The sequence below is a fragment of the Lycorma delicatula genome, chromosome 7, assembly GCF_047948215.1.
Source record: "Lycorma delicatula isolate Av1 chromosome 7, ASM4794821v1, whole genome shotgun sequence".
Lineage (NCBI taxonomy): Eukaryota > Metazoa > Arthropoda > Insecta > Hemiptera > Fulgoridae > Lycorma > Lycorma delicatula.
The window spans coordinates 67152779-67180753 of NC_134461.1; the positions used below are offsets into that span (position 1 = coordinate 67152779).

General features: G+C 24.8%; 1 protein-coding gene across 2 annotated transcripts; it reads left to right on the forward strand.

Annotated features, from left to right (window-relative positions):
* The first annotated feature begins 246 nt into the window (after positions 1-246).
* LOC142328107 (uncharacterized) lies at positions 247-27975 on the forward strand. 2 transcript variants are annotated; one of them, XM_075371614.1, is made up of 4 exons: positions 247-493; positions 13401-13834; positions 21361-21506; positions 27633-27975. In XM_075371614.1, exons 1-4 carry the CDS (start codon positions 346-348, stop codon positions 27670-27672), a joined length of 768 nt encoding a protein of 255 aa, XP_075227729.1. In that variant the 5' UTR covers positions 247-345; the 3' UTR covers positions 27673-27975. The 2 variants fall into 2 exon arrangements, with proteins under 2 accessions (XP_075227729.1, XP_075227730.1); XM_075371615.1 differs by lacking the exon at positions 27633-27975 and having other exon boundaries at positions 21361-21675.

Below are 27975 nucleotides of genomic sequence, written 5' to 3' on the forward strand. Positions count from 1 at the left end.
TTCTATACTTCCTTCGGGGCATAAACGATAATCTGCGAATGTCGCCGAACTCTGTGTAACAGGTCTTATGTGTAGTGAGCGCGCTATATTAACAATGATCAGATTAAAATTATTGGGTCTTTTTTGAAAAACCTGTCTGCACTAGACCGTTCCGGTAGTGGGGGTATAAACGATACGCTATTGGTTGCGTGTCGAGTCACGTGGTGTGTGAGTAAGCCTGGTAGCGGGAGCCAGCAACACAACGCTTGGCGGGCAGAACTGTCGCAGACTTTGGATGGAGCAGACGTGTGTTTGGTTTAATACTGTTTACCGCGTGTGTTCGTGTGTTAGCGGGAATATAAGACCATGGCAATACCTTTCAACTGGCCTTCAGAGGAAGATACGGAAGAATATTATCGTAGATTGGATCAACTATTAGCCGATCTATATGATGTACTACGACATATTTTAACGCGCCCTCGTCCTCAGGTCGTTCACCCACAACCTGCTAGAGGTAATTATTACAATATTTTTCGGTTGTGTTAGAAAAAATTTTTTAATTTTTAAAAATGTTAGGAAAAAAACAAAAAATTATTTTTAAGAGATTAAAAAAAATAATAATTTTAATAGATTATTGATCATGTAAAGTGTAAATCCACAATTAAAAAAAAATGTATATTTTGTCTTGAATATTTTCGTCGTTATATAAAGCGAATATAATATTTTAATAATTATTAATTCGAATTAATTAAAAATTTTTAAACCTAACAAGTTTTAATAACTAGTTATTTATTATTGTGATAACTCATAAGTAATTTTAAAAAAATAAAAATAATTTTCCCTTAAAAGCCCTTATAAATTTTTTAAATATTTGCTGTACAAAATAAATTAATTTTTAAAATTAAATTTTAATATATCAAAAAAAATATTATATTTATTTAATAAACGAATAAAAATACATATAAGTTAAAAATAATAATAAAAATATCAAATAAAAACAAGTTAAGTTTATAAAACAGGTTTGTTGTAGTAGGTGCATTGTCTGGCACGTGGTTGTTGTCAAATCCAGTTGTTCGTCAGGTCAATCCCCCTACTCAATTGCGAATTTACTGTAAAACTATTCATTTGTTTTTAATGTTTTATTAATAAATTTACTATCATTCTTTTAACGGATTTAATAAAAATTATAATATTTTCTTTAATACTTTGACATAAAATCTACCACCAGGGAACAGTTATTATAAATGTTTAGGTTAAAGATTTTAAAAGAAATTACAAATTTTACTTTTTTGTAATATACAGTGCAATGTATTTAGTTTCAATAAATAAAATCCTTAAATGACCAAAAAAAACTAAGTGAATTAATACTAATTTAAAAAGTTAACATTAAAAAAGTATGTGCTAATTTTTTTAAACATTAATTTAAGAAAAAATGTCAAAATTTAACACTGCGATATAATTTTCATGTAGTTTTTTTAAAATAAATATTATGTATGGATATATTTTTAAATAATTTCTTCTAATTTCTAATTTTAGTATATTATACTAAAAAATGAAAATAAAAAATTGTAGAGAAACTTTTACGGATCGTATGACGCAGTATTTTATACGAATGACTAATATCTTAATACAAGGCATTGTCTTGTTGAATATAAACAATATATACACGTGTTAATTATTTATATATATAAATATAAACGGGTTTCAAAAGAAATTCCCTTTTTTTTGCAAGTTTTATTTTTATAACTTAAGTTTTAAGTTTTTTTACTCAAAAAATATTTTATTTATTTATTTTTAATAATTCTTTTGAATAATTTATTTTTCTTTATTATTGTGAAAATATATTTCCCTTAAAAATAAATCCATTTTAATTTATTTTAAAATAAATACTATTTAAACAATAGATTTATTAAATAAGTAATTTATTAATAGTGTTGTAATTATTAAAAAATAATTTTAGAAAATTTCGCTAATCATCAAATCTAAACATGAATATCTTTTTGATTTTTCCTTCAAATTTAATTAAAAAAAAATTGTATAAATTAGAGACCATCTATATATATATATATATATATATATATATAAGAATGGAATTAAACCTGTATATTACTGTTGAAAAAATTTTATTTTATTTCCACAATTTAATAATACTTCATATAACTATTTAACATTTAATACGTTTTATAAATAAATAAAAGTATGTCGCGATTAATTAAATAAAAATTAATAAAGAAATCTTAGAAAGAGTAAATACAGTAGCTTAAAAGAGAACATGGCAACAGGTGAGGAGTTCGGGGAACTCCGGAATACGTCACAGTCATGTTTTGGTAGTGCAAGGAAGGATGGGGCCTTGCCTTGACCTTCTTCGCCTACGCCTTGATTCTCTTGTGTACTGTACTGTCTCGCATCAATTTCCTTTTAATACGTTTTTCTTCCATCGTCATTAATATTGTATTTTCTTTCTTTTAAGTAAAACGTTTTGAATCGCATTTTAATTATCAATTAAATTATTATGTTTGAAAAAAGTTATTTTTGTTAAAGTAAGATTTATCGCGTAACTGTTTATAAAATCTGTTTAATTAGGAAAAATTAATGTAACGTAAGTTTTATATTATTTAATATTTTAATGCTTTTTGTGTGAAAGTATTTTTGGTGATTGTAATAATATAATTAAATCTCAATTTTATAAAAATTGAATTAAATCGTAGTAAACAACAATTAAGGGGTGTAAAAAATTTTATTTTTGTTTCAAGGAACGAAAATCAAATAATGAAAAAAAATATTGCAAAGCAAGCCGATTTTTATAATATAATACATGTTGTGCAACTAAAAATGATATACGCTAAGATTACAACTATAATTCCAAATCAGATAATACTTATTTGTTTAAATTAAACTTTTGCTTAGAAATACTTAATTTTTATTTAATTCTGCCGGTAAAAAATCTGTAAGAGTAATTTTTAAATTATATTTTTACTAGTTAACGAAAAAATAATTGTTGCGTTTGGAAAGAAATTATATATTTTTTTAACTATTAAAATTAAAACCAAAATTCGGGAATTTTAAAAAATTAGTCCTTATATGAGTTGAATCAGAATTTTATGCTTTTTTACCCAATTAAATAAATTTACTTGTCTTAATAAAATATTTAAACTAATTACATTTTTAATTTTCTTGTAAGAGGATTTCTGTTAAGTAGGATAATTATTACAACAGTTTTGTTATATTTATAAAAAAGCAAAAAAAAATTTAAAAAAATATTTATATAAATCAAGGTTCATGTTCAGATTAAATTGTCAACAATAAAAATATGTATATAAATTATTAATAATTAGCTTGATAAATTTAATTTTAACGGGAGAGTGTAGTATTTATTTCATTAAAATTAATTTTTATCATTTGCTAATTTCGTTTATCCTCAGGAATAATTTATTTTTTTTTTATTATTGTGGAAGTATGTTTTGTGTTAAAAATAAACCCATTTTATTTTAAAAAAATAACAAAAAACAATAAATGTAATAAATAAATAATTAATCAATAGTTCTGAAATTATTAATACTGAATTTTGTATTAATAAAAGATATTTTTAGAAAATTTGGCGGATTATCAAACTTAAACTTGAATATCTTTTTGATTTTTCCTTCAAATTTAATAATAAAAAAATGTCTAAAGAAACTAGCAATAACTATTTATTTACCCATTTTGGTAATGAAATTATTTGTTTCTCAATAATTACAATGGCAAATATGCATGATTATTTTAATTATTTTAAATTATATTTTTAACTAAAATTTTTATAAAACAACGTCTTGAAGTGAAATTTTATTATGAATGTACTAAACGAGGGATTATGGACAAAAAGTTTTGAAAAATTAATTTCTTTTAACAAATTAATTATATATATATATATATATAATTAATATTTTAACGGAAACAAATTTTAAAAAAAATTATTGTTTTATTTAAAAAATAAATTGTGGGTTTAAATTGTTGAAGATATATTCCCATGTAATATTTAATAAATATATATTTTTTATAAACTTAGATAAAATTTTAAATCTTGTACTGCACTGGGTCGTATTTATATTTTTAATAAAGATAATTTATAAATTTGTTTGATGTTTAATGATTATTATGATTAAAATAAAGAGTATTATTTATTAATAATATTAACTCTTTTTTAATAATGCATTAATTAATTAAATTTATAAGTAGCTATTTAAAGAATTTTATTTGATAAACATCGAAATAAATATTACAGTTTAGTTGAAGAGAAATAAAAATTTATTAATAAAATAAATAAAATGCTACAATTTTTATTAAAATAAAAAACAAAACTACAAAAAAATCTTTTTAATGAGGTTTCTATTTTTGATACGTAGACCGCGGGGAAATTAATTTTAAAAAATGATAAAATATAAATACGAAAATTAAAAATTATTAAATGTATATTATATCGTCTTAACTTATCAATTGCTCATAAATTAATTAAATATATATTATTATTAAAACAGTGGAATTATTTTTATCAAGTAGGATTGGTTATTAAGTTGTAATATGATAATGGGACACAATACTATTTATTATTAACAACCTTTAAATCTACTACTAATAAGTATTTTATTTAGTCATATTCGTATACGGTATTCATAGTGGTACTACCGTTCACCGTTAGATAGCGACGTTGTCTTAATCATGTTCAAACAGGTTTCCTTCCTTGTCTTAGGTTAATAACAAGTCCGAGTGTGTAAGTTGTTACCGTTTATGTATTATATGTTAAATAATATTTATGCTGAAGTAAAAATATTTACATTACATCTTTTTCGTCAAACTTATTAATTTTTTTTTAAATAAAAATTATTAAATGCAAAGCATCTAATTACAACAAAACTGATAGTTTGCTGTGATTAAATATATTCAATTATATTTTGTGTATTGGTTTACGCTGTTTAATTGTGTAAAAAACAACAAAAACTATAACTAACTGTATATGTTAGTAAAGCTTTCTTAAAAGGATTAAATTATTTTATAAATTGTTAAAGTAATCTAGATTGATTTTACCTACGCTTAATTTGTCGTGGTGGTGTTACATGCACGTAATATTTCGTTGAATTTCAGGTGTCTACCGCCGAAACATTAGTTACTGCTTGCTATATTTTACTAGTAAACGATATTGCGAATGAGATTTACTATTAAATTTTAGAGGTATAAATAAAATGTAATCCAAGTAAACTGTTAAAACATTAAAATGCATTAATACGGATGTAATCGCATCAGAAATGTTCACTATAATTACTGACCCAACTACGCAGAGCGTCAATGACCAGCAGTCACCAATATTCACTTTTCTTACTACACGTGACCTGGTAAAATTTTCCGTTTATTTTATTGCCAACTGCTGCCAATAAATTTCCCTTTTTAATTTACTTTTTTTTCTAATCTTCAATATTTATATAGTTGTGTATAAATAGTAATTTTTAATTTTATTCAGACGAATTAAATTCGTTTATTGGATACGATATCATAAGAACACATCAGTATTTATATATTTTAAATTAAAAAAAAATTAATTTATCCTCAAAATATGAGCTTAATACTATATTTTTTGTCAGCTCGCTTTAATTAATATTAGTAAATATAAATGTTACTTTCAATTTATTTATTCAATTTTTTTTAAATTTTACTTTTTGTTATATGTTATATAAAACAAAAGTTATATTAAAAAAAGAAGGAATTATCTTGTAAAATTAAAAAAAAATTTGAAGTATCAAACATTTTTTTATTACTTTGCGGTGGTAATCTCATTTTAAGTAAACTAATTCTGCCGTTTTTTTTTGTAAAAAAAAAAATATATAATTATTATAAATATAACGTTACGCTATATTTTTTTGGTTGGATAAAAATTTGTATTTTTAGAAACAATGCTTTTTTATTTTATAATTTATATTTTATAACAGAAATGTCTAATTTACAAGGTCGATTTTAAACATTACTTTCAATATTTTATTTAAAATGTAATTTAGTAATTTAAAAATATTAATTTCAATATTATTTAACGTTATTTTAATTTAAAAAATTAATAACATAGCTTATGTTTTCAGTTTTAAAATGATTTCTTTGAAGACTAACGATATGAAAGATGCGCGAAGTCTTAATAACGTTTACTTAGCGTGGGAAGTTAGTTAACTCTGGACAATTTTTTATAGTATTTAACTTCTTCCTCAATTTACTAAATAATTTTCACTACTATTTTAATTATTTAAACGATAAAATATCAGTATTGTAAGTTATTAACATTTCAAATTTTCTTGCATGTTGTATCTGATTTATTAAAATAATTTTAAATATGTTTAAAATCGTCAGAGGATTTTATTTTTTTGTTCTAAACAAGTAATGACAATTTTAAATAGAATATACTTTGCTTCTCATACTGATGTAAGTTAGACGAAAGATAAAATTACATCAATACGAAAGATGATGAGTTTACAAAACCAAATAATGTTTTTAAAATTAAACTTAATTTTTACTTTTTATTGTTACAATTTTTAAGCTAGTTTTATTATTTTTTTTATTAAATTTTTACAATTAGAATTAAGTACAAAAAAAATGGGATAGAATCACAAAGAACGAGGTAGTTTTCTAAATTATATTGGATTCTTTCTAACTAATCTTACGATTTTCTCGTTAATGATCTTGGATTGAAGTTATTTATTAAATGACCGTTATTTTGTAAAAAAAAAAATATAAATATATATTATAATTTAATTCGTTATATTTATGTTTCAGTCTTATACGCAGTAATAATACACAGAAATAATCATAACAGTAATATTAATTTTATTGTTTAATTTAAAGCTGTTAAAAGTATATAAATTGATCATTTATTGTAAAGTTTAATAATCATAAACAAGTAAATACGCGTGTAAACGTCTCACAAACAAATACCCATACACACCATGATGTAATAATAATTTTGCTTCAAAAATTAATCTGCGAGAACTAATCTTTTTATACGTTTAACCTTTAATAGTACATAACCACGTGTAATTTTATGGTGTGATGCATTTTGTTCCCGCATTTACGCACTGGTACGAGAGTATATAATGAAACTTGGTTACAATCAAACCACATTTCCGCGTTGGCTTGCATCTCAAGGCCGCTGCATATTGCAGCAGAATATTGAGTTATATCTCTAAACAATTATACATTTCTATAAGCTATTTATATATATTTAATAATTGCGCAATTTAATAGATACATAAATTTTAAAATTACATTACAGTAAAAAATCAGTCGTGCGTATCCATTTGTTGTTTGTATTTTAAACATTTCTGTTTATATATTTATATTAATTTATTTACTGCATTATCTTAATTTCTTTTCAAGATAAAAAAAAAAAATAGTTATGAGAAATTTCTAAACGAAACGTACTGAAGAATAATGAAAAAATATGATTTGCAATTTTTGTTATAAATAAGGTATTAATTTCTCGATAGTAGAATTTAATCATAGATAATTAATGGTTTTTTATTACAACGCTTCATCAATTTTGTTTTCAGTTCGTTGCTGCATAGCAACACATCCAGTATTGAAACACATATTTTTACCATAAAATTGTTTATTAATTTGCTCAGTTTAAAACTTTGAAAAAAAAAATTAGGCTATTAAATATAAAAGTAAAAATTTATTCGATTACCTCCCTCTGAAATAATTTTTAAAGAATCTTATTTTTTAATTAATTTTTTTATTGGGGATATAGAAATATTAAGATTATTACTTAAGGTTATCTGTGAAACGCGCAAAAATTTAACAATCAAAAATTAAAAACATATAAAAAAGTGTAAATCTTAAAAAAAAATTATATATTTTTATTAATTGTGGCCCGTTGGTATTGATATATAATAATTTCCACTTACTAACATTCTTTAATAGTATGTTCGAGCGCTTTCGGATTAGTTAGCCATCCTCAGGAACATTAAAATTGAGACCTTCATACTGACGTGACGGATAACGTTGACATTATTTTACTTTTTGACGATCAATTTATAATTATTGTTTGTAATTTTTTTTTTTAAATTCAAGTTAATATAATTAATGATATGTGGAGTAAATTACAATTATAACACATCTATGTTCCTGAGGATGGATTACTAATCCGAAAGCGTTCGAACGTATTATTAAAGATTGTTGGTAAGTAGAAATTATTATATAAATAAATTTTATATATTTTTGTCAGGATGAAATTTTACCGGGTTTTTTTGCAATATTTTCTTCTCCTTAACTCTGGTTCAGTTTTCTTCGTTTACTTCTAAATTTTACTGGCAGAAATTCTACGTTACATTACAGTATTTTATTACTAAAGATCTCCATTTACCAGTTATTAATTTGTTTACGATGTCGTTTATATTTTAATTTCTGAATGTATAAGAGAAATTTGAACCTTTTTTTTATTAATATTAATAAAAATAAAAATTAATTATAATATTGTTAAATATTTTTTTTCATATTTAAATAATTATAGTGATTTTGGATCAATACATCTAAACTTTGAATTTTGTTAAATTCAGTCTTCATAATTCTGTCTTCCTAGAAACGTATCATGTTCTCTTCTTTTTAATGATCCTAATAAGGGAGACAGGTAAGGGAGTATGAGAAAAAAATTACATAAATCTTATTCACTTACGTTACAAGCTTACTTATTGACAAACTTACGAATGCAACATTATTCATGTTATATTGTATTTAGTTTTTGTATTATTTAAACTTACATGATTGATTTATCAGGTGTTTTTCTTACAAATCTGATTCATCATTTACTACGATCTCGTTAAATTTCGTAAAATATTTCCGTTTTATTTATTTCTTTCCATTAAGTTTTAATTTATTAATTTTTTTCTTATCAACTTTCTGAGATTATATAACATTTTTAATACGAAATATTTTTTTTTTAAATTTTGTTGATTATTTTTGTAACTGTTATAATATATATCAATTTTAAAGAATAAAATTTATATGTTATATTATTAATATTAGTTATATATTTTAAATAATATAATTTAAAGCTTATTATTTTTACTACTTTTTTTAAGTATGATTATGATGTTTTCTTCCAATTATGATTATATTCGTATTTACACAAAGAAATCTATAATAATTTATAAAACCGTATACAATATAAATACAATTTTTATATAAATGCTGTTGATGTCTTTTTTATGGGGAATTTTTGTGTATATAAAATCAAGTAAAAAAATAAAACGAACATATGCAAGCTCATGCTTTCTTTTCCGTTGTTTTAAGGGACGTCATGGACTGTCTGTAGGAGTTGAGCCATGTGTAGGCGAGACTCTTTGTATGTTAGGTATACAAAGAAACAAAATCTTATGTCTTGAGCGTAGTGTGGAAAATTCAAACCTCGTTGATGAGAATACAGTCTGTAACAGTGGAGGACTAAGTACATGGTGTGCTATAAGACTGTCTCGACCAAGCGAGCAGTGTTGCCATATTTTACTATTCCATTTTTTTCGTTTGTTCAGATTTCTACCCTTATATCATTAGGTTACTGAGCTTTGATTACTTTAAATGTGCTATATTAAATAAAGTTATTTTTTCTCAACGTTATGTTGTAACAATCTAAATTTAAGATTTTTATTTTCAGTAAATTTAACCATCTGTTTACTATTAATACTTTTTAAAATCCACAAATTATTTCTGCCAGGGTGTAAATAGGTATATTAAATATATACATTCAATCAAAAGTATATCATAAAGATACTTATGGTCATATAAGTATAAATTGAAAATAAATAATTATGATTTGATATATTTAATTACGTGGAACAGCAGTTTATATAATTCCAGAAGTAAGCCAATCAAGTGTCAGAGTTCTCAAATAAACCTATATGAACGAAGTATTAACAAAATAATTATTGAAAGAACTCTTATGATATCCATATATAATTTATATACAAAATTTGCTACGTCGTTAACCATGTTTAAGCTGACATAATATCTCGTAAACTGTAGATCGCAAAAATCGAGATGTAAATATATTTATCTGATTTTTTGTGTTACTTTTTTATAACATTTTTAGTTTTATAATAAAGATATAATACAAGTATATTAAACATTTTTTCGAAAAAAAATTGAAATAAATATCATAAAATCATTTTTTTTTTTTTTTTTACAAAAGGCAAGTTGTATTACGAAGCGGATAAGATAATGAGATACTGGCGTGTTCTTTGGGATTATACTTTTTTTTTTAGGAAAAGTAAATAAAAGAGAATTTTAAGAGCTGGGTACACGTACAAAAATTATATGATTTGATGTTATTTTAAATGAAACTAAGAATGCGATCTATTGTTTAATAATAAAATCAGTTTGAAAGTAAACAAGATTAAATCAAACTTATTAAAAAGCAAGCTACCGATTCTTGGATAATTGGGAGTTAAATATTTGAGTTACGAAATATCACAATATGACAAAAAAAGTAAAATTTTGTTATTTAGATATTAAAATTATAAAGAATGGACAAACTAAATAAGGTATAACAAAATTTATTAGATAAAGCCAGAAGAAATTTTATATATAAAAATTAATCGGAATTTAAGAATGATTTAGAAATTAGAAAAAATAAATTAAATAATTGTATTCAAGTTTGTCGAAAAATGCAACTATTTATATTAGGAATAACATAGATAATAAGATAACAAAAGAATAAAGGGGGTTTTTAAAACGAAATATGTTTTAAAAATAGGTGAGTTCATACGAAATGAATAGCTTTTAAGACAAATTTAATTTTACCGCAAAATGTTGTAAAAAGGACAAATTGGCGGTTGAAGGTAATCAGGATTAGAATTTGACTGCAGAAAGGAATTTATTTAATAGTAAAAGAAAAAGTGAATTATTTAATTGACAATTTACGAAATGTAAAGGTATTAGGAATTCAGAAGCCATTAAAAGCTAACCAAGGAATGAATGACCATAAAAAATTATATAAAAAAAAAATATTTTTTCTTTCTTAACTTAGTGCAATATTTTTTTGAAAATTAATTTTTTTAGATTAGGGCTTCGAAGGTATTACAAACCCGATTTATCGAATAACTTCGAATTAAGAAAATTTCTTCATTTGATAAATGTTTGATGAACGTATGTCTGGATTTTATGGATGTTCAATTATAGGATCCTTTTGATTTGTTATTTAAATACGATTATAATATTTCGTGGTATTTTTTCAAAACAACTGTTAAAAAAATTTAAAATTTTACGATTTTCTTGAAATAATTTTCAACTTCGGTTTTTTAAAAAATTTATGATGAATTGTGTTAGCAAAAATTACCTTTAAAATTATTTTCAAATTAAATAAATTCTGATTTAACAATTAAAATTTGTATCTATTAAATTTTTAACGGATGATTTACAAATTTAAATATTAAGAAGTGATTTAAATTTTTGACAATATTATACAGTTGGGGTGATTTATGTTAAGTATAAAAGTTTCAGCTGTTTGACGAATGTACGACTATTTTGTTGAAAATATAATGTTATATGAATCCTACGAAAGATCCCTTGCATAATGCTATATCGAGGTCAAACTAACAGGTGTTTATGGTTTAAAAGTGGTGGTTCATCAAGTTTTTATGGGTTGCGAAGGGTTTCTTCTGGTAATAAATGGTGGGAGGGTAAAAACAGGGTATCTAGTGCCTTACCTGATCAGGTGCGTGTTGAAACCTGTTGGCGAAGACCAGGACACTTGTTTTTATTTTTATTGTATTTTTTTTTTTTTTTGTATTTTCTGTTGAGGTTGTGTACGTCACGTGATCACGACGCGTATCAGTATACAATGAATCACTCGGTCAGGTGCAGCAGCAGGTTAGGTTATACGTATTATAACATAGACTCCTCTTTTAGAATCGATTATTGACAAATCCTGCTTTGACTCACTTGCTCATCCTTGCCACAACTTCTCATCTCCTACATGTTTTTTTTCCACTTGCACACGCGCGAGCACGTACACGCACACGACCCAAACGATACTCTTTTGTTTATTTTATTCTTTCTTTTTTTCCCTTTTGCTCCTTACGTTTACTTTTATGCTTTCTCTACCGTCCATCACTAATTCAGGAATCGGTTTTTTATTTTTATTTTGTTGCACTTATGTTTTTTTTTTGTTGTAGAATTCTATAGACCTGCTCATGTAATACCCATATGTAATTCGTATTTACTGATTGCTAATATTGTATTTACAATCGTTAACAGATTTGAAATTATTTTTTATTAATTTGATTTTTATTATTGAAGGGAGTTTATTTTAGACTGAGTAGATAGCGTCTCGGAATTTTCGTGCGGAGATCCCGGGTTCGAATTCCCCGATCGAGCATATTTTTTCATACACTACCAATTTCCACCGGTCTAATGACAATAGCTGTTGATACCCACTCTTTTATAAAAAAATTGATTTCTGTAATCCTTTTAATTCCATAATTATAATTACTTTAATTGTAATTTTTTATCCATTGTTAGCATTTTTTCTTTCTAGAAGTTATGGTATTTTTTAAATTAGTTTTATTTTCTATGTGGTAATAAAACGTAACTATAATTTATCGAAGTCTATCTCTTTGATTGTATCAATCTTCTTCTGATATTTATCTTTCTTCATTATCCTTTAGGACTTCATAGTATAACTAAGTAAAAAAAAAAATAATAATCATAATTAAAATAAAAATATTAATGTTAATTAATTGAAATGATTATTATAACGAATAATCATTAAGTGATCTTTTTTATAATTTACTAATACTCATATTAAAAGCATTGTTTTATTAATGTTTAGTTAGTTTTATTTTTGTAAATTGTTTATTATTGCACAATTAAAAATGCAGAGTAAAGACATACATCTTCTTTTTTTTTAAAGAAATAATATGATAATTTTGATATGAATTTTAAATAAAATTCATATTTTACCAAATCTATCACTGTATGTACTATTTAACTAATTTTCTTACAATATAGGATAGATAATTAAAAAATTATGAAGTGCATATTCCATGAATTTAGAATTAAAAGCATTTAAATTTTTGACTTAAAATATTTTTAATCTGATTATTAAATTCGTGGTTTTGAGGAGGAAAGGCTGTGTGAGGGATTTTCAGTTTTGAATCTTTTGCCCGAGGAATCTATATTATTTATGTATATATATATATATACTTTTTGTTAGGTGTTCTTTATTGGTTTTTGATTATAATTTGAGGATATAAAACGTAAATATCAGATTCTTTGTATCAGTACTTAATTCATTTATAAAATAATATTTCATAAACCAGATTTGCCTACTAAATATGTGTAGTATATACTTATTAACTGTATGGTAATAATATTGAATTCAAATAAAAATCTTTTTTGTTTTTAATTGTTGTTTTCAGAAGCAAGAAGAGGGGATGATCGGGAAGCAGGAGAACAACCACCAGGTGGCGGTGATGGTGACGAAGGAGGAGGTGGTGATGAAGGAGGCGGTGGGAATAATTTAGGAGAAAATTCTGTTGAACAAAGGTTACGGCCTTTACCAGATCTAGTAACCAACGCTGAAAATGCCAGTAATATTTCTTCCGTTCCTTCTGGTCTACGTGCAAGACCTCCACGACAGCCTTCATCAAATACCCCTAGACCACCGCCTAGACGTCATTGCAGTCGTTATCATCATCATCATCATCGTCGCCGTAGTTCCTCACCTAGGACTAAGTCCTGTTGCGCTCTGAAAGTATCTCAATCGCTCAAAACGTCCACTGAGAATTGGGTTCTTGTCGGACAAGAATTGAGAAAGATAGCTGAGGAATTCAGGACATCGTTTAGGAAGGAGGTTAGTTACTAGTTTTTACTTTTTCCTAATCTTTTTCTTTATAGGAAAAATAACGTAAAATTTTGTTTTTATATCATTACGTTTTTTATTTTTTATTTGACAAGGTTACAGGACACAAGAAAAATTTACTTCTGAAATGACAATGACATAACCTTTTAAAAAAAACAAACATCCTATACCAGGTTTGTTAAGACATGTAAAATTGCTGCTAGTATATTTGACCTTTTTTCTGAACTGAATACTTAACTAGTCAGCATAACAAATATAAGGAATTTTCGGTGATGTTAAGTTTTATAAACGACCATTTTACCTAAGGAACTGGCTGTTAATGAACATCATTACTTTCAGGAAAGTATTTCTGTCCTTTTGAACGCGAACATCATTACTTTCAGAAAAAAAATATTTCTGTTGAACATCAGAAACTTTTACGTGCGTCATGTAAAGCATGAATGCGAAATATGTAATAAAGAATGACTTAATATATCTTTTTCAGTTATCAAACAATGTATTGCGTACATAGCGTGTTTATTTAGATGAAATAAATAAACATGTTTATGTAATTTTATTTTCTAATTGTTTTAATTATTTTTGTTTCATTAAAATAACACTGTTTAGAAGGATATATAAATTAGAATTTAGGATCCATTAAGCGGGTAATGAATTGGATAGAGATTTCGATGACAAGACAGGCTACCACAATGCGCTTGGTTTGAACTGGAGCCAAATGTTTACTGAAGTCACCGTCCTCCCCTAAGGGTAATTTTAGAAACACATAGAAGAATAGAAAGCTTTAGTTGTTCCATTATCGAGCTGACAAGTAGTTGAATGGCCCCAGAGACCCGCATATTCCAGGGTTCCAATCACATTAGGAGCGCAAACCAATCTGTTCTTACGGGATCCAATTTGCTCCACATGCCATCACAATGGTCCAGTTTTAATCGTGACTTGTCACACTTTTGACATGAGCCACCCTTCTTTTTTTTTTGTCATTTCTCCGCCCCTTAGTGAAGGTTGACTCTCTAGCAGATAGTAGCGTTGCCGTTTTATGGAGGTCTAACGTCCTGCGCTGTGATCGTAAACTCTACGTCAGTCAATCAGTGCCTTTTAGATCTGTGCTCGGTAAGAGGTTATACAATGCCTTCTCTATTAATGATACCGTTCTCTGCTTCTAGAAAGAGCTATTCAACGCAGCCGTTCTACTTCTTATTGCTCTTTTTTCGTTCTCTTTCACTTCCTCTATTTCTACCGTCTTTCTTTTTTTCTTGAACTAAAGCCGTGAGACATTGTGTGTTGAGGTTTATAGTTATTGTCCAATTGCCCTCCTTGCTGTTCGCTAGTTAGCAGTGCACTCTTAACAACACTCAACGCCTACGAAGGAAGTTACTCACTGTTAGTTCTTTCTCTGTCTCAGTTTATTTCTCTCTCTCTCAGTTCTTAATATCAAAGAACGTGTTCTTTGTCTGATCTTTTGTCCAGTCTTTCTGGATTAAATAGATTTATTCTTAAGCACAGTATCATTATTACATCAATTTAATAGGCTTTTATAATCGTACTTATTTTACTATTTAACTGCAGTTATCCTTCTTTTGATTTATAAGTACATTATTTTTTTTTTCTTTTGAAGGTATATATGTATAGTTTTGTTTTGTTTGTATAAGTTATAAAGGTTTTTATAGCTTCATTTTAAAACAAATAAATTATTTATTTACATTTCCCTTTTATTAAAAGGAAATTTAATTAATTCTTTTTTGTAAATAAAAACAACTTTCAAGCTGAATTTCTAATTAAATTATAATTATTTCTTAATTTTTAATTAATAAATTAATAAAAGTTAAATTTATTCAATAATTTTTACAAATAATTACGTGACATGGTGATTTAACTGTTAATCCTAATCACTAAGTATTTTGTATAAAATAGATTAAAAAAATAATTTTAAGTTTTGCAATTACTCTATTGGACAGTCCGGAATGAGCAATATCTTGATACAATACTTTATAAAGAAAGTAAGTGTAGTTTACTATACCCAGTTATATTTACTAACCCACCGGGTTGGTCTAGTGGTGAACGCGTCTTCCCAAATCAGCTGATTTGGAAGCCGAGAGTTCCAGCGTTCAAGTCCTTGTAAAGCCAGTTATTTTTACATGGATTTGAATGCTAGATCGTGGATACCGGTGTTCTTTGGTGGTTGGGTTTCAATTAACCACACATCTCAGGATTGGTCGAACTGAGAATGTACAAGACCACACTTCATTTACACTCATACATATCATCCTCTGAAGTATTATCTAAAAACGGTAGTTACCGGAGGCTAAACAGGAAAAAAAGAAGAAAAAAATTATATTTACTGTTGTTGATAACAATAGATTTTGTAACGTGTAAAAAAAAAAAATATCAAGCTTGACCGGGATTCGAACTCAGAACTTTTCCTATTAAAGGCCAAAATTTCTGCAAATGTTAAAATATTGTTACAACTATAAATATAAAAGCGTAAACGGACATTTTTTAAAGAAAATATTATTATTTAAATAAAATATAAGTAATTAATTTATTAATTAAAAATACTTATTCAGGCTAAAAAAATAATAAATTTTAAATAGTAAGAAAAAAAATTTCATTGAATTGTGACCGAAGTCGATAAAATACTGCCACGAAAACATTCAGCCTTAGATGTACTGGTATACGGGTTTCTAAATTTTTAACAAGTAAATAATTATTTTAAACTATACACGATTTTTTTTAATGTTAGAACTATAAATTTTGAGCGGATTCGTCCTTTGTAAGAACTCCACCGAGATTTGTTTTATCAATCATTTCATGATGTTTTGATATTACTGAGTACAATTTATTGAGTAAACAGCCGTATAACAGGAAAGAATACATTTACTGATTTCATAGTGTATTAATTTTTTTTAGAACACAAAAATTAATTTTCTATGGTTTGAATTAAAATAATTATTAGTTCAGCTGTAATTTTTATTTTAATTTGTACAATATTTTAAGATTATTTTAATAAGTATATTTCTGTTTATTTTATCGTCCAAGTTGGGTTATTTGCTCTTACATGTGTTGGTGTATATAATATGTGGCTTGTCTACTTCTGCTCTAGTCATGCATACGCGCGTGCGGGCGCGAGGTTAGTTCTGTTCTGTTGATTGTAGTCAATTGGTTGAAGTGTGCCCTCTGGTTTATGGGGAATGATAGCTCCTCACTACGAGAGCGGGAGTTGAGGAGTGGTTCACAATGTAGTGGCGGTACATTCAACTGCTACTCTAAGGACAATGATCCTGTTTTCTCTATCTTCTTTTTGCTATTGCCTTCCAGCTTTAACTTGTGCTCCTTGCTTGCACTTTCTGCATTTCTTTTCCTACTCCCGCTTCAAACGTTCTTAGTGCATGTATTATGTCTTGTCTTATTTTATCATCAACTTTTTGTATATATCCTTCTAATCTTTCTTTTTTTTCGTCTTATATTCATCAATTTAAATGTTCTTATTTCATTTCTGAAATAGTTATTATCTTGATCTCTGACTTGTGTAGTTGTATCATTTTCATACCTATAAAGACTTCTGCATCATTTCTTTTATTATGTACGCGTTATTCTGTTGTTATATTTTCATATTTAATACTTATCTACTCTTATTCAATTTTCTGTTGCATTATAATTTTCTGATACAATTATATATTATTTTAATATTTTATGTATGCTCAAACCACAACCATAATGCTTGTGGGTGACTGACATGAGTTACAAAAATGCCATAGCTATCATTAAGAATTACAAGGCAGGCTTATTAAGGGGAAGTTGTCTCCGTTTTCTATCTTTACTGAATCAAATACACTGTTGCATATTAACATACCAAGTCTACTGAAATGTAGCCCTATATATGACAGCTTTATTTTGCCTATGTAGTGAAATTATTATTCTCAGCGCAAAAACTTTAATAACAGTCCTTGTATATCAGATGATTTTTGTTTTACAGTCAAGAATGATTGTGAGAGATAGTGTAAAAGCAATAAAGTTAAGTACTTACTACCTTTCTATTTAATCTATCTAAATCTAAAATCTATCCTTCTATTTTTCTATCTAAAAAATACATTAGTCACACCTACAATACTTTAAAACAAAATTATATTCTATTTTATTTTATTTTTTTTTTATACTAACTGAATCAGCAGAAAGAAAAATTCTTCACTGTTTTTGCTATTCAATTTTGAAAAAACCCTTGTATTATTAACTTAAAATCCACCAAGTGAGAAGAAAAATTATTGGATAGGGTACTTTGATGCAAGTAGCATTTGTTTTAATAGATATATTCATACACATTTAGTTTTTATAGTAAAGATAATAAATATGTCAGGATAAAATAAAATATAGTCTTTGTTTTAATAGGATAGAAATAATGCTATATAAAACTACTGAACTCTGTGAAAAAGTTATTAGAAACCCTTTCTTTATTTTCCTTAATGTAATAGTTGTGCTTGTTGTTATTATAATGACTTTCCACTATTAGGAGTGACTTGTGTCTCATAACAAGTAACCTACAACTGTTGTAGTCATGACATATGACAGACAGTTGTAAACGTTGCTATTCGGTTAATTTGAGTCAACTGTATTCAGCCTCTTGAAGTGATACATGTCACTTAATCTTTTCCCTAAATTTCTTCTACCATCTATTTATTTATTTTTTTAAATCTTCTGCTTTTTGTAGATTCATTTCAATCAGTCAGTTATCTTCTTAGAGCTTTATACCTTTTGTTAACATTCAAGAATACTTTTGATTCTCTGTCTGTTGATCTTCTTTCTGTGTTCATTGATGATGCCAGTTGTTTGATATGATTTTCAGTACTATATCATTTTTTTTACCAGTTTCCTTAGTAAATGGAGATTATTTTAACCGTAAAATTTTCCATACTTATTTTTGGCTCTCATTTATTTTTTCTAGAATAAATATATTTTTTTTTTAAATACTAGAATAAATATTTAAAATTTAATTAACTTGCATGTATCTCAGATTTTTTTTTAATAAGGATATTATATTTTTCTAATTAATTTTTATTATTCTGCATATGGTTGTACGTTTCTGAACTAATAATTTACTGATTTTTTTATGTAAATGAACACTTTTCTGGTTATCCTTCTTTTTTTATATAAAAAAAACAATTTTATGAACAAATTTTCTTGTAAATATATTGTAATACAAATTAAAAATGATATTTGCATTTAAAATTAAGATATAAAGTATTATTATTATGTTCTTAATACATATAAATATAGTAATAATCTTTGTGGAAGATATGATGATCGAATTAATAGATCTAAACAACTGGTCTGTCAGTCAGACTGCATGATGACTGGCTTAACGCACCATTACAACTGATTACTTAACAACATTGTTGGAAGAAAAAAAAGGAAAGATTTTTTTAACTGACTCATGCTGCCATCTGTCAGTAGATAAGAGAAACATTGTTGATACTTTTATAATATTCTTTAGTTTCTTTTGATACTGTATTACTTTTAATATGGTTTTATTTTATAAGAAAAAACTGGTTAAATTCTTTATTTAAAATACAAAATATTATTAAAATTTTCTATATTGTACAACATTTTTTAATGTCAAATTTTAATCTATTTACAATTCCAGCAATTATTGAACAGAAGTATTTTTAATTTTTTTGAAGGAATTCACCTTTGAGATGTTCGAACATACTGTTATTATGCATGTTAGTATATTTCATTTTTATATACTGTCCAATAAACTATATTCTTTTACTATTTTATTAATTTTCTACTAAAAATGAAATTATTGTTATAAATTATTTTTCTGGAAGTAGGTTCTTAACAACACTCATTAAGATTTAATTTATTTCTTAATACTTCCTGTTTAATTCATTAACTTACTCTTTCTCTCCGAGACCAAAATTAATTTTGTAATATACAATTATCTTTAATGTGTTTTTTAGCACTATCTTCCTAATTTGTGTAAATTAAATCTTCACTTCCTAACATTTAATTAAATAATAAAACTTCATAGTTTACAAAATAAGAAAAAATCTAAAATTGAAGCCGGGTTTTTATAGATGATTAATAATATAGGAAAAAGTTTTTGTAAAGAAAAATTTAGAATTATGAATTATAAAATAATATTAACAGGTTAAAAAAGTAACTAATTGAATTAAAATTATCACATAAAATACCCAACATTGTCATAAATAGAAGTTTCAATATTGCATTAAAAAAATACAAAATACTTAAGATCAAACTAACACAAACTTCTTAAATATAAAATAAACAACACATGAGTAAACAAATAAACTGAAATGGCAAACTTTTTGTTGAGTAGTTTATGTATTAAAAGATACATACAAAGAAGATTCTAGTATTAAGTAAAAAACAAATCTTTTTTGTAAATTAATAAATACAAAACACATTCATGTGTAAAGATGTTTACAATTCATACATAGCATAACTCATTTAGTCAGTACAATATTTACAAACACGTCAAAAAAAAAGGTATTAAATAAGCACAACTTTATATCAAAAGTTCTGTTTTACCAATACATTTCCTAGCCACTTCAGAGTTGATGTCATCAAAAAAAGTCACCTAAAAACACCATCAATAAAAAAAAAATTAACGTTACCTCTGAATGATTATCTTAAAACAAACTTCCATATATATTTAACAAAGTTTAATATTTTTTCATTTTTTTTTTATAAGCATTGGATAAATATAATGTTAAGATATATAGAAGTAACTGATATAAATTAGAGAATACACATTTATGAAAATGTAACTTGGATAAGAGAAAAACAAACAATAAAACCCTTTAAGCATGATGTTATATAAAATGGTGATCTCTATGGTGGAGTGATAGTGTCTTGGCCTTTTATTTAGAGGTTCCAGGTTTGAATTCCAGTCAAGTCATGGCATCTTTCATACACCACAAATTTCCATCTTCATATTTCAATGCACAAGCTTCAAGATTATGTGGTGAATTTGAAAAAAAAGAAAATTGAGTAGATTATAAGGGACACATGTTTTGAACTTTTATCAAAAAAGAAATTTTAATAAAATTCTCATTAGAAGGATTATTTCTAATGAGACGAGAAGAACAGATTCATCATTTCTATTTTGGTCATATTCTGTTTGATTCCAAATCATTCAATCATATGATATGATAAATTTTAATGTAATCATATAATTTTCCAAATCTTTTCTAAAGACCTGATACAATCATATTAGTCAATTCTTTGTTTTTCCTATTACATCTGTTTTATCATCATAATCTGATTTTAATTTCACCTTTCTTTACCAGTCTTCTGTTTCTTGATTCCAAAGCATTAATACTAAGTCACACTGATAATTAAATTCATCCACCTTTTTTATTGTCTCCTGTTACGAATTTAATATTTTCAAATCAGTTACTTTTTTATAAATATTAATCTTGATTTGCTGTTACATAATGTCCAACACAACAAATTTGTTTTTACCTTTTAACTAATTTAAAAATAATTTCTATTTACAGGAAAGAACAAAAATAATTGAAGAAGATCGTCAAGTAGAGGTTAAGGCATCTAATTTATTTTCGTTGCTAGTCCCAGCACCATTAAGTGGTTCTGTATGGACAACTGTTTTATTACTGGTTGGATGGAGGTTATTCATGAGAAATCGGTGAGCAGACTTCATTTAAATCATGGATTTATTTGTACATCCTAAAATTAATATTGTCCATTTTTTTATTAATTATAATTGATTAATTAATTATTACCATAATTTGTATTACTGTATTAATTTCAGTATCGCTACCATATGTATGTGGAGTTTTTATTGTTATTATTATTATCATTATTATTTTATTTTTATTAATAATTCCTTACAGAAATATAAATTGACTCTTTTTCATTTTTAAAAATATGTTTAACAATTGATTTAAAAAAAGTAAATATGTTTTTACTGTTTGTTTTAAAATTGGTTGAATTTTTCAAAAAACTACTTATTAACATGTATTGGAATGAAAAATACATACTTCATGTAATTTCTACTATTAATTATTTTTCTAGTTTCATATTTTGTACTTAAAAAACATGTTTTATTTTCTTAGAAGCCAAATTATTTAAAAATATTTAGCTTTCATGTATATTATTACAAATAAAATTTTAGAGAATAATTCACACGTATTCTTTTTCAATAATTTTATTTTATTTTAGATTTTATTATAAAAAAAAGACATTGCTTAGATATAATTTTGTTTTATTTAATTAATTTTAAATTGAGTGCCTACTGGTTCCTTAATTGGTTGAAAGCATACATTGTTAAACCAAATGAAAATTTATATTACTATTACCAAAAATTATACATGTGTTTAAATAATCATAAAAATGTATAACAAAAACGTTAATTGTTTACATGAAGAAAAAAAAGTGATTAATATAATACCATTTTAAGGTTTATTAATTATGATTTTACTTCATTTGTTAATGTTATACTGCATCTTCATTTGTCATCAATTAGTCCAAGATTTAATTCGCAAAACAAATCTGGCATTTTTTTTATCATTTTGTATTATTAATGATTTTCTGTAACACTTCTTTGAGTTTATCTGCTTCTGAAGAGTGTTCAGCATTTAATATTTGTTAAAAGACTATAATCTCTTGGATTCTTGTTTCAATTTATAAAGTAGAATGAATTTTTAAAAAAATAATTTAATGCCAGCATCATATGTAAATTTGACATTATTTATGTCATACTTAAATTGTTTACTAAAGCAAATTAACTTTTCTTTGTGATGAAGTTTTCTAGAGTTATTTAAAAAAAATTAAGTCACATTGAATCCTATGTTCATTAACTAGTAATACATGACCACAAGATCTATGACACTAAACCCAACTCTATTTATTTTTGGTGATCGATAATTTTATTGGTTAATGGTAGATCAGTTTTTTTACATTCATACAATATAATTTTGTAAAGGATTCTTTAAAAAGAGAAAAAAATTTAATTAAAAACGGATGTGATAGCTAATAGTTAGTTATTGGTTCACAAATAAATGGCAACAATAGTCAGAAAAATTTAAACAAATATTAATTTGTTTCAAATAATTTATGGGTCCCTTATTAAGATGCTTTTGGATTTTATTATTATACCTTCTTAGGTTTAATTTTAACAACACTATTACTCCTGTACGTTCAAGATATTGTAGAACCATCAGTTTGTAAAGGATGCAGTTTATTGTTATACTTGATGCACACAAATATTCCTCTTTTGAAAATTAAACACTTAACTTTATTTTCTGTCTTTGTTTAAGAATTTCATTACCTATAGTATGTTTTTTTGTTGTATGATATTTAAATGTAATTTGGGGTTTTTTCAAACAAGGCGAGAAAAAATATTTTATTTTAGCGATATTTACATGGTGTTTATTTTTATATAAATTTATTTTTTAATCTGAGGCATAAATTTATTAGTTTACTATTAAAGTAAAAATTAGCAATAAATTCTTGACTTAAAAAAAGTATATATTGCAGCAATAAAAGAATTTTAAGAAAATTTTAATTTTTTATTACTAAACAAATATTAAAATCACTGTGTGATAATATATTTCTTTTTATAGATAATTGTTCATTTAGTTTTATTAGATTACATATGAGTCGATTAATCATTTTGTTTTATTTATATAATATGTATCGATTTTGTAAATAATGTATTCTTTTTTTAATAGTTTTTATGTTTAGTGTTATTAATACTTAGTAATAATTAGAAATTTTAATTTTAGTTGTACATTTTTTCTTAGATATAATGTGTGTGTATATATTTATACATGAATAATAATAATTTGTAAATTTGTATGCTTTCAGCCAAATATAATAACTTTATATTAAGATAAGCGTTCCTTTTATGTGTAGTAATTTAAATATATTAAATAATTCATTATGTAATGATGTTGAAATATATATTTCAACTGTGTAAACACCAAATGTGCTATGTCAATACGATATTTTAAAATAATTAATGTGTAATTTATTTTTACTTATCGTATAGACTGGTGTATTTATTATTTTTTTAGTCATCTTTGTAATTACTATTTTTTATTCAAAGCCAGTAAATAAATAATTATTATTTAAATATATATAAATGTGTTACATATTTATTTTTAAATTAATGAATTAAAATAAATATTTTTTTTGACTTGATTATATTTTTTAATATTATAATAAATTTTGTTTAGATTTAGTTATAATTATTGTATATGTTTGTTTTTTATTTTTAATACATTTTGTATAATATAATATAAATTGTAATTTATTTTTTGTTCATATGTATTTATTTATATATATATTTTTTTCTTATCAAGAAAGTTGTTCCAAAGATGGCTAAACCATTTTAATCAAAGGATTGATCTCATATTATTTGTGTCGTACCATATTATGCGTTTAAATTCACAGAGGGTGTGCCATTTTGTATTATAGATATGTAATATAAATAATAATAATAATAATTTTATTATAATTAATTACAGAGAGAGGATGGATTGTGATTTTTTTTTGGAACACCCTTTATTAATAGTTGGTCCTCTCAGGGGTTATATATATGTTATATCGGATGCTATATTTATGTATTTATGCTTTTTCTCTTATTAAAAAAAGAATTAATGAAATTAGTTAATTTTTTTGTCGGTAAAATATTTTGTTAATATTTTCAATAATTTATTTTTTAAATATTTCATACATAAATTTCTGAACATAGCTTGTACAGTTCTTTTTTTGTTTATTTTTTTATTATCATTTATTTCTTTGGTTTTCCTCAAAAGTTTCCCAGTTTTTCAGCTGTAGGGAAACTTCTTAAAGTTTTCAAATGATCTCTGATTGTAGAGTAGTTTATAAATATGAGTACTGATTTTTGGTGTATTATTCATCAAAATATTATATTAGTGCTCTTTCGTTTGTAAATAATTTTTATCGTAATATAGTATTAATAAATTTGTTGACTAAAGAAAATAATAATAAAGAATTATTGTATAGGAAACCATTAAAAAAAATTCTAAATTTATTATTTTTAATGTGCCTAATAATTTATTTTTTACATTAAACAAAAACTACAATTTTAATGTTTGTAGAAACTAGGCCAGCACATATGTAACATTTTAATAAAAATTCTTCTCTTCAATTATAAGAAATCTAGTGATCGTCTTATATTTAAAGTAATTACAGTTTTTATTAAAAGTTCATGGTCTTTTTTTAAATAGTTATTGTAAAATTCAATTTAAAATAAGATTATGAATTCATAGCCATTATTGAATAACATTCTTTATAACTGGTCAGTCATGTATTATGGGTAAATACAATTTCATTACATATAACCACATGTTGAATGTTTTAATTAAACTGGATGTTTTAATTATCAATTTTTTTTTAAAATCTTATAAATGACTCGTTAAATTTATTAAATTTTCATCTTCAATAATGGAGAACATAAAAAAGAATAAGGATAATATAACGTCATACTTTTTACAGGAATACTTGTGAAAAAATGTAACGACTGAATTTAATTAACATTTAAATTTCATTTGTAATTATCAATTTTTTTTTTAAATCTTATAAATGACTGTCGTTAAATTTATTAAATTTTCATCTTCAATAATGGAGAACATAAAAAAGAATAAGGATAATATAACGTGATACTTTTTACAGGAATACTTGTGAAAAAATGTAACGACTGAATTTAATTAACATTTAAATTTCATTTGAGTAGAGTTGTAAAGGGTTTATGTTTTTATCTTCATCTGTAATGTTAGATTGCAATTCAACATAATTTTATGATTTATTTAGTGATATTTTAATGTTAAAAGAAAAATCGATTTCAAATAAACTGATATTACATTTTAATTATTATTTAATAAAATTTATATATTAAAAAAAGAATGTCTGATACTGTAAATTTATTTTCTCCTTTTGGGAGTACAATCATGATATTAAAGAAACTGTGACATTAAGCCATTAAATAATGACTATTCTCAAATTACAAAAACCATATGTATTGTTGAAAAACTACAGATCAGCCTTAACACCATTAAAATCACCAAAGTACTGTTATATAATTTTTTGATTGGTGTAAACCTACATGAGAAAGGCAGTTGCATGAATCAGCTGCTTTTCTTTTAGTTGCTTCTTAAATAGGTAGAATAAACACCAGGAAATTATTCCACTGCCCACTTTCCTACAGGGAATGCTTAATTTTTGATTATTTTCTTTTATGCTATTTTCCCTGAAAATGTTCAAAATTAAGCTTGTAGTTTTTTCTACTTTTTAGAAAAATTCTTACTTGCTTGTGTTTTTAGAGCCAGATAATCTATCCTCAAATTGGGAATCTAGTTGTACTGTGTATTTTTAAGTTGAATACTTCCTTCTGCTGTACAATCCAGGGATGAGTGAGTTGCTCTTCTTTTTTGAACTTGTTCTTTAGTAACTCTTTAATTTTTGAAAGAAAATAATATTTGCTGGTGAATATATTTAACCTGATTACTTTAAAATTACTGTTGCTTAATCTTCTATTCCTATCTAAATAAAATGATCTGATCTCTTGAAGGATCATGGTTGGGATTTATACTCTTCCGGATGGAAAGGTTCTTGAGCATTCTTTGGGTAGGAATTTATCTCATACTATAATTTCTCATACTATAATTTCATCCTTTGTACCTCTCTTCTTCATTATCAGCTTTTTATGGAGGATAAATCTGACTATGTTGGGTATCCATACTGAGGATGTCAGGACTTGAAGAGCCAAGGTAAATCTTTGATATAAACGTTACTAAAATAAATAAAAAATTTCCCAGTTGAGGTAAATGTTCATGATACTGATATTATTTATACTTCATTTTCATAATTAAATTTGTTTAATAACATTGTTAAGGCAGCCAAAACTGTAAGATAATATATATAAAACACATTTTCTTTTTTTTCTTTGATTCTATCTATTTCTGTATTCTAATTCAGTCAGTAATTATTAATTTTCCTGTTAGTTCATTACAGATGCTATTAAACATTATTCAAATTCTGTGCAGAGTATTCAAGAGTTGTATTACATAGTAGTTTCTTGTTTTAAAATTGAGCAGCAAGTAATACAGTTGAAAGGCCTGAAAAAATTATAAACCAAACTTCAATGTATATTGAACAAATATTGTTAAATTTTATTTTTTAAATTATTTATTTAAAAAAAACACAATTTTAGTTTTATTCTGTATTAGTTATATATTAAAATGACGTAATTTATCATGATCTAATTAATAAAAATATAAAAGAATATTACATTTTATTAAATTATTATTTATGTTTGTTTTTGTAATTGGTTTCCTATTTTTCTTTTTTGTTGTAAGTGAAACCTATTTTTAAAAAAATGGAACACCATTTGCCTTTGTTAGCTGAATGGTTTTATTGATGTTTTAATATTAATAATAGTGCTATTACTATACAGCTAAGCTGAATAAAAGGCATTGTAATATTAATAGTATAATATAAATATATATTTTGATGTGTTTGCTTGTACATAGATGTGAATGCTGCTTATATAATACTTTTGTCACTTGTTAAACCTGTTCAAAAAATAATTAATAAAATTAAAAGACAGGGGGGCCAAGTTACAATGATGGAAAGCATGGAACAGTTGTAAAATAATAATGATAATAAAATAATAATAATAAATGTTATAATTATTAGACAGAGTGTGGATTAAGTAAAAGAAATTTTGATCAGGTTATCCCGCTACTGTATGCTCATAATTTGTAATTATATTTTTTGTGCTTAGGGCCGGTCGCGGGGTGTCGCCCATCAAAGCGCCACTGTGATGTTACCTGAGCTCAATTGCCTGGTAAATGCCTCTTCCCATGATCTCCTTAAGAGAGTGACCAATGGACTGTTGTCCTCTCTAATTAAATAAATTAATTAATAAATAAATAAAATAGACTTAAAATGATAAAAATATTATTATTAATTCATTATAATAATAATAATAATAATAATATCTTTATTATTTTGTTCCCCTAGTCAGTTATAAGTCGATAGACTAGAGGTATATATTATTATAATTTATTATAATACTATAATTAAATAGGTTAGGTAATATAATTATAACAATCATTATAATAAAA